Genomic DNA, 17,826 nt, shown 5'->3' on the forward strand with positions numbered 1-17,826 from the left:
CCTAACAGCTCCGCTGGTTGATCAATGGCAGTTTTGTACACTTCCTCTAAAGTCAGGACACAAAGAACGTATACTGGTGTGAGGTTCACAGGGTTTTCCAGCACAGAAGGAAACAACGTGGTATTGTACTTACTTAGCTGTGCCTACTCACAGACCATTTGATAGTGGGGAGGTTATAAATCTTTGAGGAAGCCTACCCCTGTAGGCTGTCCCCACAACCATACCGCTGATTTATGAACAAGTGGGTATCCTCGGGCTAGAGCGTTTCGAATGCAGGTTATTGCATGGAGACAACAGATTGTACCGCAGCAAGAACCGACTCCACAATTGTCCACTCCAATTTACAATAATCTCCCTTTCTGCCTCCTCTGACTAAGGAATGTCAAGTGGTTCCTCCTGCTGAGCTAGCTAATATCCAGTTTCTTTTTATATTTAGAATGACTTCTTGAGGGAGGAGGGAGACAGAGCGCTCTAGCCCTTCAGAGTGTGTTAACACAGCGCAATATAGATGGAACATAATTGCTTCCATAAAGAATTAGTTTATCAGATAAGCATTAAGATGATAGCAAGCATGTTGCTGTGGGTCAGATGTTAAGACTATGGATATTATGGTGTGTTTGTAGCTTTTGCAGCAGTGATGTTCTGTGTAAATGAGGGCAAAAGAATTGACAGGCCCGCTGAAAAACAAAGTACTAAAGGAAAAGATTGACGTGGAGCTGCTAAATTTTCAGCTGTGATAAGCTGATAGTGCCTGTGTACCTGTTGTGGTCAGGGTGACTGTCCCTTGCAGGGACCTGGCCCTAGTGCTTCTGTTCGTTAGGCATGTGATGGGGAACAGCAGATACTTGATAACTGGACAGTGCAAGCAGAAATGTGATTTGAGTGTTTCTTTGGTTCACCCTGATTAAAAACTAGAGGACACATGCACAGCCATTTGTTTCCCCTCCCCAAAACAGGATTAAAATAATTACTTCAGGTTTTACTAGTGTCCAAATGGGAGCCCTTCTGGACGAGTTTGAAGCATCAGATGGCTTGGTGTTGATAACCCTTTCTGGGGGACTTGGCAGAGCTGCTATAATCCTGAGGAGCCCTTCAGCTTTGGAGACAAACATGTTCAAGGGTAGTCAGAAGGAGTAATGCATGTCTTCAAGGTTACATGTTAAAAGCAAAGGACAGGACTGACTCTTCTTGCCTGTTAATCAGACAGCATGTGTCCCCCAAGTCTCTACTTGAACTTTTCCCTATTTGCTCAGACTCCCTTTGCACTAAGTTGTAAACTCCCTCAAAGTTGCTTCCACACGCTGAAGGGGGAGTACAACGCAGCCTTGAGTGTGCTAGCTTTCTATTTACTGTTACTGGTTCATCTCGTAGGCTTCTTCCTGTTCTGTAACAGGTAGGTTGTGAGCTGTATCTGTGCCCGAGGATGACATTGCATCAGAATTAGATTGGATTAGAGCATCTAACTAGCCTACTAGTACAGGTACCCAGCAGGACTGAGCCCAGTTTTCCTACTCAAGGCATAAGATTATTAAAACCTGAAAAAGAAAGAAGTCTGTCTCCTAATCTCTGCATGTGTATAGCAGTATAAGTAATGCTGCAAATTGTCATAGCAACTACAAAACAGGAGTGTTATGGGGAAAATAAGCAATGCTGTAATGGGATGAGGAAAAAACACATAAGGTGACTTAACTCCAGAGCCCCCAGAGTGCTTTCTGGCAGCTTACAGCTTGGAGGGAAGGTCAAGGCTTTACCTCCTAACTGATGTCTCTTTTCTTCACTCCCACGGAGTTTAAAACAAGGGTTTAAGAAGACTCTTTTGCCATAGCATGACTACTAGTTTGAATCTCACTTTTATTGCTCAAAATAAAGCCTGATCTGCTTATTTAGAGTGAAGCTTACAAATATGTTTTTCTGCTTAAGTTATAAAGAAATGTTTAAAATCCTGCCAAATTATGCATTGCCTCATTTTAATATTCCAGGGCCCTTTAACTCTGCATGTTTGCTTGACCCATCTCTTCTTACACTTAGAAAAATGTGTTGGTTTTGAGTACAGCTGAGGTTAGCCTGCTTACTTGTGTTGAACTGGTTCAACATGCCCTTCTTGGAAGGATTTGTGCTGAGCATGCAAACTGTCCTTCAGACCACTCTTGAGCCAGTAGTGGAATCTGGCATCAGTGGGGTTACCTTTGTGTCTGTGGTTTTTCTTCACCACCCCCCCCCCCCAAACTGTCTTGGTGTTTTTACTTAGCTGCCAAAGGGAACACTATTTCTGTTATTCCAGGACATGGCACAGTTTGCACTCCAAGCTGTGTCTGTCTCTGGATTTGTATATGGGCTGAACCCAGGCTTCTTTGATGTTTGATTTTTCTGGGCTGTCCTCCGAGGACAGAAATATCTCACACTTTCACATGCCAACCATGTAAATGCAGAGTGTAGTGCTCTATGGGCCCTACTGTTTTTTGTGATGGATGGGCACATGTAAAGAGATGGAAAGGAAAACATTTGACTCTGACTTGGCCCACCTCTCTTCATCTAATTTGATTAAATGAGTGCTAAATTGTGTGTTTTAAAACATTTCTGAAGCGTCTATGCTGCCACTGCAAACTACCTGCATTTCTTCTTTCTCAGAAGATGAGATTGGGCCATCTAACAGGGAACGGGGAAAGCATTAGCAGGGCTTGTAACAGCAAGGGGCTGTAGCAGGGATCTGTACTCTGCCGGCTCCTGCAGGCACAAGGAGCCCAGCACATATTCACCACCGCACAAATCAAGCCAACAGTCACGGAGCAGACGAGAGGAGACCAAAACATGGGTTTAGCGACAAGGAAGTGTGTGCAGGGGCCAGTCCTCAGGGTCTCCTCTAGATACTTGGGGCTTGACAGGTCAGCCATTGTGCTAAGCCCTGGGCAAACATGGGGGAGGGAAACCCTGCCCTGCAGCCTCTGCAAAATAAAGAAACAAGAGACAAAGGTTGGGAGGGGAAAGTGAGGCCTCGAGAGGAAAAGGGCCTTGCACAAATGCTGTTGCTGCTTTTCTTTTTTCTTCTCTCTTTCTAAAAATCACGAGACTTAAAATGACTGCTGGCTTACCCAGGTCAACAGTTACCTGATCTCCCACTACCACCTGCTCAGGTATTGCATGGTGATTGCTGGGCTAAATATATTATAGGAGTAGCCCTCTCTCTTTTTTTTTTTTTTCTTCTATCTTATTATAGACAAAAGTTTTTTGGGGGTGGAGAGGTACAGACAGAAGCAGAGATCAGTGTGGCCTTATGACACAACTGAATTGACTGAAAGGTTGTCTGAATTAATTCCTGTTTTAAAATCCTTTAGCCTGCAGTCTGGAGCTGCACAGGCTCACGATTCTGAGCCTGGTCAGGCCCACCTTGCTTCTAAAATAAGATCTGGCTTACAATTATGCCAAACTTCTTAGCTGGTGGTGAATGTAACACTGCCAGATGACTTCTTTTAAGCATGCTTGCTCTAGCCATGATATTCTACAGTTTGAAGCATTTGTGGAAAATAAAGGATAAATCTCAATAGGCTTTGGTTGTGACAGGGGAAGAAGAAAACATACAGCCTGCTGTCATTGTTAACGTGAACAGCTCTATGCTTCTGTCATCTCCAATTTCAGTCTTCGGCACTTATGACAGAAAGTGAACAGGGGATAAAAGGTTTTTGTGTCATAAATGTAATGGGAAACTGGAAGGAAGGTGAGGAAGCCTGCTTCACTAAGCAGTGGGGGCAACACACCACACGTCAGCATGTCTCATGCTAAACTCACAAGGCTGATTGGAAAAATGGCTGTTTTCTAAAAGGCGGACATTGTGAAGTGATTAAGGTGGGGGAGACATTATTCTAGGCTGAACTTTGCTGTAGCCAGCTCCAAGGGCCATCCTTCTGTCCATCAGGCTGCAGCTCCTGCCTGGGCTGGAGGCTGCCCTCCTCTCTCAGGTAAGGAGGAGAACAGCAGCCTCCTTTCCGTTGCAAGCAGTACTTCTCCTGGCCAGGGAAGCATGAAAGGATGGGGAGGGAGAGCTCTGGTAACTTACATCCAATTACTGTGTAGCACTGCTGCAGCAGATACTGCAGTGAGCTCTTCGTTGAGAGATGGATAGCTAGAAATAGGCCAGAGCTGCGAAGACCCTGCCTACTCAAGCTCCAAGCAGCATTTGTCTATACCATGCTTTAGTGGGTGTACTAATGAAGTTTATTTCAGCATTAACCATCCTATGTGCATAATTTATTTTCCCTCTTCCTTAGAAAAGGAAAGAGCAATCACCTGTCCAGCTGCCTACAGTTGCATGCATAAAGGGCAAATGCTGTCTCTGGGTGCTGCTCTACCTCTGCTAGCATCAGGAAGCTTTAAGCTCAAAGTTAACATGGTCCACTCAGTTTCTTGAAAACTGTAGCCTCTTCTTTCACTGTTTTCTAGCACAAGTGCTGCTGGGACATTTTCACCGACAACGCTTTTTCCCAAAGGCGACAATGTATGAGTAATGCACAAGATCTTTCCCTACCTGCTCATTAAGGATGAAGGGAGGGAGGGAGTTGCAGCTTTGAGTCTTAGTTGTGATCATTTTGATTCTGTCTCTATTTTCCTGCTTTAACATAAGCAGGATGACACGCTAATGCTCACCAGGGTTGGAAAGAGGGGCAAAGATGAATCTGTGAATGCTTGGGAGATGCATGAGAGAGAACATGCTAGGAATGCCCAGGAGGAAGCTAATAATTATGGCGTTTGGATGGAATTTGAAGAATATGGCCTGGGGCCACATGCTGAATGAGGGGATAAAAAGAAATATTCAACAACAGCCCAATCGCTGAATGAGGCTGGGGCCCCGTGGGAAGAAAATAGGATATGATCACAACATAAGAAACTGCATCATAGTACAGCCATGTTAGGTAGGAGAGAGAAGAGGGTATTAAAAGTTGCACTGAAATTTTCTTACATTTTGGTTTTGCAACCTTAATTTTCTTTAACTGAGCTTTAGGGATGTAATATAAAGATACATAGCTCTCTTTTGGTTGTTTCTGTCAGAAGCAGAAGGGGAAATGCTAAAGAACTTGTCTTAGATCAATATTTAACCACTGAATTAATCTAAGTTCTATTTGTGACATGAGATTAAATTTTAAAGCTTTTTGATTGTTTAAAGCTCCTTGGTGGCAGTGGCAAATGTCTTGTAGCTGATTAAAACCTGGTAAAAATGGTAGCAGTGCCAAGACTCAGCTTTGAATGTGTCTGGACTAGGAATGTTAGGGGAAGTTAAGAAATTACTGGTCAAGATCTTACAGGTCAAGTAAATGGTAAACAAATTCATAAATGAGGAGGAAATGCAGCAGGAAAACATAAATGCAAAACCATCTATGTAAATTTCCTGTTCGATGTCTGGAACAGAATGTACATCTGTACATAAATGCTGGGGTTTGAGTACTTTAGGAAGTGCCATACATCCAGCGCTTCTTAATCAACCCTACAACAAATGTAATGGGTATGCTCTCTTGTGAGCACTACAACTATCCTTAGAAAATGTCAAGCACATCTGGACATGCTGGCTTTTCTTTTGGCTGGCTGCTGGAGCTTACTGACCCTAAAAGAATATAGCTGAGTGCCTTCTGAGTGTACTCTCTCTATCCTGATACAAAGCTTACTAAAGCAGTGGAATAACATGCTTCTGTGAGCTTTAGACTGTGCCTCTGTTAAAATCGCAGGGCCTTGAGGATGGTGAACGTGCCCCATAAACTGATTGGAAATACTTGAAATCCAAGCCACGTAAATTGTGTGTAGTGTGACTCTGTACTGCAGAAGTTGCTAGTCTGACTGCTCTGACTTGTGGTGCATGCGAGACAACTGCCCTGTACACACGCTTACTATGTCTAGCATGTCCAATTGGCTGCACAAGATGCATGCAATTTCTCTCTGTGTGTAGCAGCTGTTCTTCCAGATGTCTAAAAAGCAGCTGTTTACCTCAAGCTCAAAAAAAGCTATGTGTTGTGTAGCATTTCTATACAGTACACAGGATGTGACTGTACAGTAGTGAAAAATTGGTACTATAAACTTGACCGTGCCTACTGATGTGCCTACCTCTTTGTAGGATGGAGTCTGTCTTCCATGTGACGTGGCAAGATAGGCAGCCATCTCTATTCCTAGCTAAATAAGGTGGTGTCCCCTAAAATATTTTTGCCCAAAGTACCAAAGTTCTTTCTCATAAACCCCGTGCATTATTAGCTCTTTGCTTCACTGCCTTCAAGTAAGGCAGTCTGTTATAAGACATTTTTGTCGCATGGCTTTTAAAATACTTCTAATTTAGCATGATTTAGGGTACCCAGCCAGGATAACATCATACAATCATGTAACAGTAGCCTCGGTAACTTACCTGAGAACTAACTCAGCTGTACCTTGCAAAACAAGATAGCCTAGGACAAAAGGAAGTCATGCTCCTATTTCGTAACTACTGGCATTGATGACAACTCAGCTTTGTGCTGGGGAGGAATGCACAAGGCTGTGAACCGTAAACGTTAAGATAAATTTTTTTTATAGCTTTACCAGCACTGTCAGCCCCAACCATTTAAAAATCATGAAAACAAACCTTTAAGGCCATGTATACTCAGGTAAGAATTTAATACTTTTTATTTTCCTGATGGTTTAGCAGCATTTTTGATTCACATTTTTGGGTTTGTTTGTTTGTTTGTTTGTTTGTTTTAAAAGGAATGCTGAGATTCTCAGGTGATAACCTGAATCCTGTTGCTGAGGCAACAAAGAAAAGCACAAACTGTCCAGAAAACTTGGTACACTGACTGAGGTGTAGAATACAGTAAACAAAACTATCTAGCGCATTGCTTAACTCAAGCTCTACAGATGCAGTGGTTGATGAACTGGTGTATATTCAGACTTCTGTTTACGAAGGACTGGATTAGCCTAGCTATAAATGCTGTGCTGTGCACAGCTAATAGAGTGATTATAGTTAAGTGAGCCAAGTAGCATCAATGTCAGATTGGAGCCCCTTACCAGCACCACTACCTTGTTTGGAAACAGAACTGTATATATTTTTGTCATGTGGTGTGGAGAGATGTGTATCATGTTTATATGGACTTGCTGTTCAATGCTTGCAATGCTATAGGAAATGCTAAAGAGCCCTGCCTCTATTAAAATTAAACAGAGTTAGGCCAAACAGTTGAAGCACAAGTATTTTCCAACTATACTCAATTCTTTTTGCGTTAATATAGCTTAAGTAAAAGCAGCCGTGATTCAGACACTCAGTAGGAATGACAGATTCTGAGATAACTCTCTCAGGAAGAGGTCAAACTACTTTTGTGGCTTTTTTTGGTTGGGTTTGTTTGTTTGTTTGTTTTCTTTTAAACAATGCAATTTAGATTACTATCCATTACTTTGTGAACTTCCCTTAACTGAACGACCATGCCCAGTGTGAGGCACGATTAGTGCTACTACAAGCCAAATCCTGCACCAGATTAGCCACGGACCTAACCAAGCCTTCCTCAAACTTACAGCTGCTGGAGGCTGTGCTGGCTCTGTGTCCTTGGACAGAGCCCCCAGACAGTCTCTGCTGTGCCCTTGGTGATGTTTTTCTTTATTCCTCTCAGGTCACCCTTCTCTTCTGAGCCAAGGAAAAGGAAGCTGCCTGGCTGGAATGCAGTGGAGTTGGCGGTGGTATCTGGCTGGGGCTGAAAATGCATTGAGGCTGGGCTAGGGGAAACCCAACGTGGAGGTGACAAGGAGAGCTGCTCTAGTTCTGAGGCTGGAAGGATGTTTTAGAGCCTGAGAGGTTTTACCTGGCAAAGAGCTGGAGTTTAGAAAGACAATACTGAGCAAAAAACCAGGAGGCTTTGAGGCTGGTACCTGTGATGCCGGAGGAGGAGAAGGCCATGGATAAGAAGCCAGCAGAGGCTGTGCTCACAACCTGCTAGATATGGTCAGGTTTGACCAGGTCAGGCCTTGAACATGCAGGAGAGGAGCAGCAGGTAACAAATACTGCCCAAGGTTGGGTTCCCCCCCCCCCCCCGCCCTTTTTTTTCTCCTTAACGTACTATTATTTTTTGACCTTGAGCAAGCCACATCCGGCTCAGAACTGGGACCAAGAGCTGCCCCAAACTGGGTTGGTTATGCCCAGTTCTCCTGGACCCGGAGGCAGCAAACAAAAAAATACCGAGGGATAATGTCATGAAAGACGCTCACAGTTAGGTTCCCAGCTTTGTAGTGCGGCAATAATAATGCTTTCTTAACATGGGAGCTTGGTATCTTACTAATATTTCTGGAGAAATTAGCATGGCTCCTTGCAGGCACTTTGATCCAATGCCATCATCAGTGTCTGGTTATTGCAAATAAACTTTTAAAGCTTTGTGTTGTGCTGAAAGCATGAGGAGTTCATTAGGAAAAAAAACCCCAACCCAACCAACCCCGTATGTGCAAATTTTGGTCTGTAAGAGAGGAAAAAGTATTTTTTGCGAGCGGGAAAGGGCCTAGTGTCTGAGTAGAAATAATATTAATATTGGCCTAAGCGCTGCCGAGGTGATCCGATTCCTTTGCGGGGCCGAATCCCGCCCTTTTCAAAGCACCCCTTGGGCTGGCTGACCCCCGCCACCGCCTCAGGGGAGACCCGGGGCCGGCGCCGCGGCCTGGCCCGGCGAGAAAGGGCGCCCGGGCCTCGCACCAGCGAACAAGGCCCGGCGGAACCGGTCGTACCGCCCGTCGTACCGGCAGGTGTTTTCCTCTGGAGGTACCTGGAGGGGGGGTGGTCTCATTTTTTTTTTTTTTAAACCCCCTTAAACGGGGTTTTCGCCCGGGCACCTGCGGCCCCTCGCCCCGCCTGGCCCCCGCGCCCCGCGCTACTCACGCCTGAGACATGCCGCGGGGCCGCTCCTCCGCCGCGGGGCCGCTCCTCCGCCGCGGGGCCGGCCCGCCGGCCACGGCGCCCCGGCACCGAGCCCCAGGTCGCCCGCCGAGCCGCCCCGGCCCGGCCCGGCCCTGCTCTGCTCTGCCGCGGCTGGCGGCGGCTTGTCCGCGGCCCCGGCAACCGGGCGGCCTGCGCGGGCCTCGCCGTTACCGCGGAGACGGGGCGGGTGTGTGCGTGGGATCCCCTCCCCGGTGCTGCTTCAGGACCTGTCCTGGGAAGAAAGTGAGTTATTTCCCCCTTTATTCCCCCCCCTTTATTTTCCCCTCTTTATTTCTGCCCCTTTATTTATTTTCCTTTTTTTTTTTTTCTTTTTCTCCTAAGGGGTTGTCCCAGTTGCATTTTTATTTTTCTTCTTTTTTTTTTTCTTTCTCCAAGTACCTATCAAGGCAAGTTTCTAGTGGTTTTCCATTCCCTTACCACTTAAAAACCAGTTTATAATTATTTTTTCTCTTGCAACAGCTGGAAATATGCCTCATGCCTTGTATTCCCTTCCATCAGTTGCATCCTCAAACCTAGCACATCTGTACGCCAAAGGCAGCTGGGAAGTGACTGTCTCTGTCTCCATCCCATCTATTAGTGCTTCATCACTCCTAGCAGGATTTGCTTATTTTTTGCTTCCCCTTTTTTTTTAAAAAAAAAAAAAAAAAAGGCAAGCAATGGGAGCATGTTGCAATGCAGCCTGTAAAATCACACCCGTAATTTCAGAACCCTGTTTTGGTAGGAGGTTGGCTTCGAGGGCAATACAGCTGTTTTGCCTCCTTGTAAATGCTATCTAGCTGGTAGTGAAGCTGGAGTTTTTAAAAATAATTGTTCTAATTTATTGCCTGTGTGCAGAGTGGGAAGTATCTGTTGCAGAACATTAAAAGGTTCCTTCTTTAAAAGGAGAAAAATCAAAGCTAGCGAGACAGGATTACAGCACATCACATTTTTGGGGGAAAAAAAATGCACTCCTCCGCGGAGTGGGTGGGGACGGGAAAAGGCAAGAAGTGTGGGACAATGAGTCTTTTGCCAGCAACTGTGTTTTTTGCCATAAATCTCTGGGTGTCTGTGTTCCTTTGTCTTTTTTTTTTTTCTTTCCCCCTTGAAGCCCCAGCTTGCATAATTAGGTGAGACTCTTGGCTATCAGGTTTTTGAAATAAAGTTCGTAGGCCCCGTGGTTTTGGAGAAGAAGCTTGAAAATGTTAACCTTGAAGGATCAAGACCATAATAAAAACCATCTAAGGTGTATTATTTCTCAAGCTGTATGATGGTTATGCCCATCGCATGATTTCTTTTGATGTATTGTATCAGTGGGTTTGAGCTATACGAGTAAACGAGCAAGTAAGCTTAGTACCTGTTGCTTTTTCTTTGGGGGAGGGGGTCAGAAAATGGTGTAATATCAGCTTGTAATTAGCTGTGTTAATCTGAAAGCGGTTCTTCATGCTGATGCAATTTACATCAGAAATTTGTGTGCTTCCTTTCAGTGCCTGGTTCTTACCCATATGCAGGTTGGAGGGGGTCTCAAAAGCAGTAAGTAACTTGTGTTTTGTTCTTATTTAATACTTTAACTGAGCCTTCGCAGCCAGGATGGAAACCTTACATTTATATTTCCATTAATGCGGGCATTCATACATCACTTTTTTTGCTGAACTATTTTTTTTTCAGCCAAGAGTTTTACCAGCGGAGTCTCAGCAGTATTGTCGCTATCAGTGCATGTGGTTTTAAGGACTAATTTGGCTGTAACCCCTAAGCAATATACCTTTTCCCATAGACCTCAAGATACCATTCCCAAATCATCAAGAGAAAGGGAGTAACACTTGCAATTCAATAAGTGAATTCAGGAATTGGAGTTGGAATAGAAGACTTCAGTGCTTTTATTCTGTAATGCATTGCTCAAAAATAGCTTCTAAAATTAACAGCTAAGTAACCTATTGTATGTGTTTGAGACAAAAAAGTAGGAAGCTTTCTGAAGCAATTGAAATGAGAGCAACAAGACTGCTTGATACGATGTGGATGTTAATTATTAATCTGAGTTTATTGCCCTCTGTTAGCACCTCAATGTCACAGTGCAAAGGATGGTCTTTATTGTGCTGGAAGCTGTATTAAAGATGAAGTAATGCCCATTGCTCACTTCCCTGCCGTCTTCTCCACCCCCCCCCCAAAAAAAAAGTTGGAGGAAAGCAAACATCTTCCTTTTAAAAATGGGAAATTAAGTTACAAAAAAGTGAAGTGCGTGAGAGTGTGCAGGGAGCCTGTGCATGAGCTGAGGGGCTTTTTATCTTCATCAGTTTGTAGGGAACTTGGAAAATAAAAAAAAAGAATTGCGTTGCTGGAAAAAGTCATGCAGTAAAATTAATTATGACCTAAGTAGAGTTGATATTTTTTTTCATGGGAAAGGAGCCTGCTTTGTAGCTGAAATGGGAGTAGTGTATGAGAAATAAGTAATTGGTTTAGCCTAAGAAAATAGACATTTATAAACAGAAAAACTGGGGACTGTGAAATATTCTGGTTTGCTGTAGGTTTCCAGTTGAATCCTCGAGCTTTCAAGTAATTTGAAGCGAGAGGTTGCAGGTCTGCCTGGGCTGTTTGGACAGTGCTATCCTCAAAGGACTGCCCTGTGATATATTTTCTGCTGTGGCTGTGTCTCTGCTTCAGGTGCAGCACAGCTGCTCTCCATCCCTATCTCCAGCTTTCTTCTCCTTTTCTTTCCTTTATCTCCTTTCTTGTCTCTTCCCCTGGAGCACTGCAGCCTGAATTGCAGCTGAGGTCCAGCAGACCGTTGATGGTCAGTCAACACCATGAAGTATTTCAGTCTTTCCAGTCCAGGATCGCGCATCACTGATAATCACTACAGGCACCAAACCATCTGAGATCTCTAGGTACCACCAGAGATGAAAGGGATTTGTAGTTGTTATTCCACACACTGTACGTTTTTTGTATAGCGTTGATAGCAACGTCCTCATCAAGAACATGTTGCATTAAAAGATAAAACTCTGTTATTTAATCTATCCAGTAGGAATAGGTGATGGGTTTTATACAGCGTGTTCCTTTTGATATCTGTAATTCCTTAGGCTCTTGCAAACACAAGCTTAAAAGTTCTGCTGCCTTGGAAACTAGGTGCCATCATTTCTCAAAAAAGTTTTTTATTACGAGCTTAAGAGGCAACTAGTGAGCTTACAAGAGGATAACGTATAAAACTGGAGGACCTTGTTCCCCTAAACGCAGGTCCCTGGCAAAGAGTTTAGTGCACCTGTCTCTTATTGAGTAAGGGCTTAAGTAAAGCAGGGAACATAATAGGAAAAATGTTCTGCCCTTGCAACTCATATTTCAAAGCACTTACGAAGGTCTGGATTGTCCCTCAAGGCACAGGATGGAAGGTGGAGTGGTTTTTTTTGTGTGTGTGTGTTGCTGGCCCAAAGAGCATGCAAAGGGAGAGGCTGTGGGTCAGGGCTTTCTCCATCATGCGGAATGGATGGGCTGAGGCTTTGGGCCACTGCTTGGGAGTCAAAGATCCTGTTGCTTGTTGGCCATGGGGACAGGTGTGAGATATCTGTGCTGCATCTCCCTGGAGTGTAGGATGTGATGTGCTCTACGAGGTGTCTCTTGCTGACATGAGGCGTTGTTGAAGGGGCCCATTTGCATGCTGCTAATGAGCTGCGTGAAGTGGGGGTTGTGAAGAAATGCCAGGAGGGTGGATTTTGCTGGATGTCTCACACTGAAAAATCACCTTGCTCCGTAGCCCTACCCCAGAGGGCCAGTGTGCCTCTCATCCTGGAGGGCTCAACAGAGGAGCTCTTCTGCAAGGGACAGTGGCTGTGACAGCACTTAGAGCAAGGCAGCTGTCCCCAAATGGGGACCTGGTTCCAATTTTGTTGCACAGCAGACCTGTGAGTCCAGGAAATTGAGAAGTAGGACCTCTGACAGGCAAGCCTGGGGAGATGTTGCTCTGAGTTTCCTTGCAAGTGGGTGTTTGGTTTTCCTTTAGGCTTGGATTAAAGTGTGTGAAGGAGCTCTGGGTGGTTCTTTGCTGCAAGCTTGGGGATTTAGGTCTGCCTCGTGGCTTCAGTGCCGGCTTCCAGCTCACGCTGACACCCAGGAGGGTTGGCTCTGCCAGCTGAGCTGCGCTGACCAGTTCATTTAGCCTTGCGATCAGTTGCTGAGCTATTTTGCCAGTTAACGTTAACTACTAGATCTACAGGAGGTTTGCTGCTAACTTCAAGGCTGAGTGAAGGGGATTTGTCGGCAGTCAGGTCTATTAGACTTTGATATAGCGCCAGCATGTTCATCAGGCCTGAGCGTGGTACATGGAGGAGGAGGATTGGAGCAGAATTAGAAGGTATAAAGTTCAAATCTAATTTGAAGAATTTTCCCTCTATCACTTAAATGTGGGAAATGTTCCTGTGGTTTCAGGTATAAAATGTCATACTTCATAAGGAGTGTGCGTTTTAAATCTCAGCCAGATATTAAATGCCATGCCACACTCTACTTCTCTCTTTGTTAAAAAGTAAAACCCCAAATCATCTCTCCTGAAATGATGTTGTTCGATAAAATTAAAGCTTTCAAAGGAAGCTGGTTCAAGTAGTGTCAGCTCTCTATCATTAGGAAACATCAGGTAGTGTATTGATTTCATTCTGTATTGATAATTGTTCATTGGTGTTTGGCTATTTAATTACTTAGGATGCTGTTCTTAGAGATTCCTACTAGCATAAATCTTGCAGTCGATACAGATTGACAATTAACATGTACCAGATGGTTTTTTTGGTGAGAAAGAAATAGAAGAAGGGATCAGACTTGGGCTTCTGGCAATTATCCAAGTAATTTGTTAGCAGAGGTTGTAGAAAACTGGTTGGCTTGAATATTTGGCTTCAGCTAGCAAATTTTTAATAAATTAACTTAAACACAGCATCAAGCTTTAGTCAGTTAGGAGGGCAAAGATCACTTTATGTTATTCTGCAAAACAAGTATTGGAAATAAGTAGCATTTCTTTTGGTTATGTAATGTGAAGATGTATCCAATATTGCATGTGAAATGGCACTTCTGGAGGGACCCATTTAATTTCTTTTAAGATATACAGATCCTCTAAACATTTACTGTCTTTATAGGCTCCCTAGTCAGCAATGTAAAATATTGTATAAGGTTCTCTTATAATTTTGATGGAAAAATGACAAAAAGCTTGACTGTTAATACTGGCTATGCATGCATATTAATCACTGAAAACTTCAAAAATTCTCACATTTTTAAGCAAACGAGGAGAAAATGCTACACAACACAAGCTGCTATCTGCTCCTTTCAGTTGCAGTGGGACTTTAGCTGATCTGAGCCCCCATGTCTCATGCCATGGTAAACGGGTAGGAGGTTTGGTGGGACCAGCCTGCTGGGGAGCCCTGGACTGATGAGAACTCAGAACAGCAAAGTGCTGCTTGCTTTCTATGGCAGGAGGGGGACGAAGATGCTGGTCTCTGATGTGGTCAGTTTATATGTACACTGGTTGGTGGTCTTTCTGTTCGTGGAAAAAAAAAGCTGTGAGATGTTGCTGTGAATTTTATGGGGCAGCAGGCTTAGCTTCAGCTGTCCTAGCCAATGCATGAGATGGAGAGGCTGTTGGAAAGTCCTTTGCTCTCCAGCTGGGGAGGTGGTGTTTCTGAGGATGACCAAGGTAGAGAAGACCATGAGTAAGGGGCAGGGGAAGCAGCTCAACCCTTCAGGGGTCAAGTCTGGATCAGGAAGATCTCCTTCTAGACCCACTGTCTGATTGAAGGGAAGTGTTTGAGCTCTGGGACTTCATGTCTTTAAAGCCAGCAACAGAGAGTGACTTGGGTCTAAAGAAGAAGGGAATGTTAGCCATCTGCTTTAGCAGTTCATTGCCCAGAAGAGGAGGAATTCATCTGCTGTTTGTGCATGTAGGTTGTTGTTTCATTGTGTTTTGCTTTGTTTTCCCTCTCACTCTCCAGTAAAGCACCTGTTGAATTAATCCTCTTTGATTCAACTCAAAAGTGAGGAAGTCAAACTCCTTGAGAGGCTGAGCAGCTGAGCTCTCATTTCCCCACGTTTCTGTGCAGGGGCTCTAGCTGGTGTGTTTTGGAGGCTTCCAGAAGCAAAACTGTTAAAGCAGGGAAGGGAGGATAACAAGGGGAGGGAATGCTTAATTTTGCTGGACACAAGGATGAGCTGAGTCATGAAACAGTAGTCTGGAAGACTTGGAGATACCTTGGAGCTTCCCAAGTTGTTCTTGAGGATGGTGAGAAATGTTCTAGAGGTTCCATTTTAGTGCATCTTCAATGAAAACTAATTTGATTAAAAAAAACAAAACATCAAAACGCCTCTTACGAAATTGGATGCATCCTGCTTTGTGCTGAAAAGTTAAAGGAAAGCAGAACGAAATGTCAGTAGAAAGTAACCCCAAAATACAGTGATTTTGTAGGGAGCTACAAGCCATCATCAGCTGAAATTTGGTGGCAACCTTCAGTTCTGCAGACATGCTTGATGCATTGTGTATTCACTTTTTCTGACCCCGAAGGCTGGGCAGCCAGTGCTGGCTGTGGAGTGAAAGAGGTTCCTCCAGAGGGTATCTGGGAAGAGGACCCTCTATGCCTACTCTGAGCTCTGGAAGAGCCTGTCTTATTCTGCTGGCCATCGGGATCCAACCTTAAGCACTGAAGGCTAAGACGGATGAGCAGTTTCCGTGATCCCTCCCCCGTAATTGCCCATCTCTTTGTGTTTAGGCTCTAGGGACATTATATCCAGTATGTGGGAACTCAGTTTCCATCTGGAGCGTCCCAGAATAAGTTAGGTTCAACTGGTGTGGTTGCATGAATGAAGCAAAACCAACAACTTATGCCCAGCTAATTAATTAGTTACAGCAAGAGCTCAAGGGTTAATAATGTCCCACCGAGAGCTAAAGGAACAATACGAGCCAAGTGCTTGGCCATCCATCCCTTCCACGTTGCACGTGCGTCACTTCTGCGTGGAAATGAGTGTGAAACTTCTTTTTTTTTTTTTTCCTCCTCCCGGTTCAACTTCTTGCGCTATAAATAAACAGTGCAGTGTGAGAGAAAAATGAATAACAAGGGACTGTAGTTTTTTAGGTGCCTGTGGCAGGATGTTTTCTTGATTATCCTGTTTCTTGTAAACACCACGATGGCTTTTGTAGCCCAGATGTAGAGGCAGCCTGGGTTCATTGTTCGAACACCTGCTGTCCTTTCAAATGCACCCAATGCAGCCCATTGATAAAATTCAGACTCAGAAACCTGCAGCACCAGGCTGAGCTCCTGTAGATAGTGAAAAAAAAATAAAAAAAATCCTTGAGGATCTGACATCCGCCCCGTTTTTTTTCTTTTTCTCCATTATATTTGATTGGGAGGGGAAGGGAAGCTTAAGATTATTTTTTTTCTCTTGCTCTTGTTCTCACAATAGCAATAAAAACAATACTCCCTGGTTTTGAGGTGGTGAGAAATAACAACAATAGTTCACTGTGCAAGGATGCAGCCAAATTTATGAATGAAACTGGTGGCTGCAATTTAGTTTCCAGGCCTGTCTCTGCTTTTGGTATGATGAGATGAAATAAAAAGGCCAGAGAAGAAACAGCTCATAACTATTATGGGGTTGTAGCTGGGAGTGAGCATGGGGAAACACTTTGTCTGAGTTGGAGAAGGGTAGAAGGGGGTTTTCTGCTTCCTGCATCAAGATCAAAGCATGAAACAGGTCAATTTGCTCAGTTAAACAGAGGCTTTGCAGCATTTTCTTTATCTGACACTACTGTATGGTGGTGTAACACCTCTGAAACTGCAGTAACAGCTCTCCCCAGGTTGGCCACGTAGGGTAGATTAAGTCAGGTAGACCCTCGCTGGGACAGGACTGCTTTATAAGGTACACAATAATGCCACTAGCCCTTGGAAGAAAGGGGTAAAGGTTAGACCAAAGGCACCAAGTACACTCATTTCTGCAGGTAGAGGTCAGAAATGCACCTTTTACACACCTGAGTGTTTCTTTGGTTGGGTCTTAAGGGCTAAAACCTGCTTTTTGGAGAGGTCTCTTTGGGGAGAGGAGACACTTCCAGGCTCTGGAGCAAGAGGTCAGAGAGTTGAAGTGGTCAGTCAAGGCAACGTGTGGTTTAGCAGCCTCTTCCCAGATAGGAGACTTGTTTTGCATGGTGGTGTTCAGAGCAGGAGACATTTTCCTTGTGTTGAGGTCTCTTCCATACTTCCCTGCTCCTCATGAGTCCCCCACCTGTGCCTTGGCTACATGAACAGAGATGTGCTGTGATTTATTTACTGCTGCTTTGAGCAGGGGATTGGACCAGATGGCCTCCAAAGGTCCCTTCCAACCTAAATTGCTGTGTATTTGTCTTGCCGAGAGAGTTGGATGCCAACAGTGAGTCCTTTACAAAGGCACTTAATGGGTCAAAGGCTTTCTCCCCCTGCCACTGAAAATGAGATCTGGGACTGTAAAAAAGGCAGTCCAGCTCCAAAATAATAATTTTGTCTGAGACAGGTGAAATCAGGTGGCCAGACCTGCATGCCGTGGCTTCATCCTGCTTTTGAACAGTTATGGCCAGCCCCTTGGCAGCCCCAGATGTTGTGCAGAGTGGAGGGCAGGGTTTGAAGGACTCCTTGCTGGGAGCATCCCACATGTCCTCCTGCACTCTCTGGGCTGTTAGGGGTGTCCTAGGAGAGAGGATACTGCTCCATCTGTGGGATGAAGCTGTGGAGGGACCCACAGGTTGTTGGGGAGGGGGCCTGTCATCCTGCTCTCACTTGTTGGTCCCCAGCCTGCGAGTGGTGTCCTAGGGAGGGAAGCACCTAAAGATAAACATTTGTACGAACCGCCCTTTGTATCTGCCTTTAATTAAGCCACACACAAAAAAAGCAGAGCAGCGTGTTGGCATATGTTGACATCCACATGCAAGAGGAGCACACGCTGTCCCTGACTGTGGAGCA

The 17,826-nt window shown here is 44.6% G+C and overlaps 1 protein-coding gene across 1 annotated transcript in view; it reads right to left on the reverse strand.

Moving 5' to 3' along the window:
* Positions 1-1,430, reverse strand: part of DRC11 (dynein regulatory complex subunit 11) — a 104,767-nt gene extending 103,337 nt beyond the window's left edge. The window contains exon 1 of the mRNA XM_075029189.1: positions 1,357-1,430. Coding sequence (XP_074885290.1) covers positions 1,357-1,430 — 74 coding nt within the window. The remainder of the gene's footprint in view (positions 1-1,356) is intronic.
* Between the last annotated feature and the right edge of the window lie 16,396 nt (positions 1,431-17,826).

Source organism: Buteo buteo, chromosome 5 (assembly GCF_964188355.1).
Source record: "Buteo buteo chromosome 5, bButBut1.hap1.1, whole genome shotgun sequence".
Classification (NCBI taxonomy): Eukaryota; Metazoa; Chordata; class Aves; order Accipitriformes; family Accipitridae; genus Buteo; species Buteo buteo.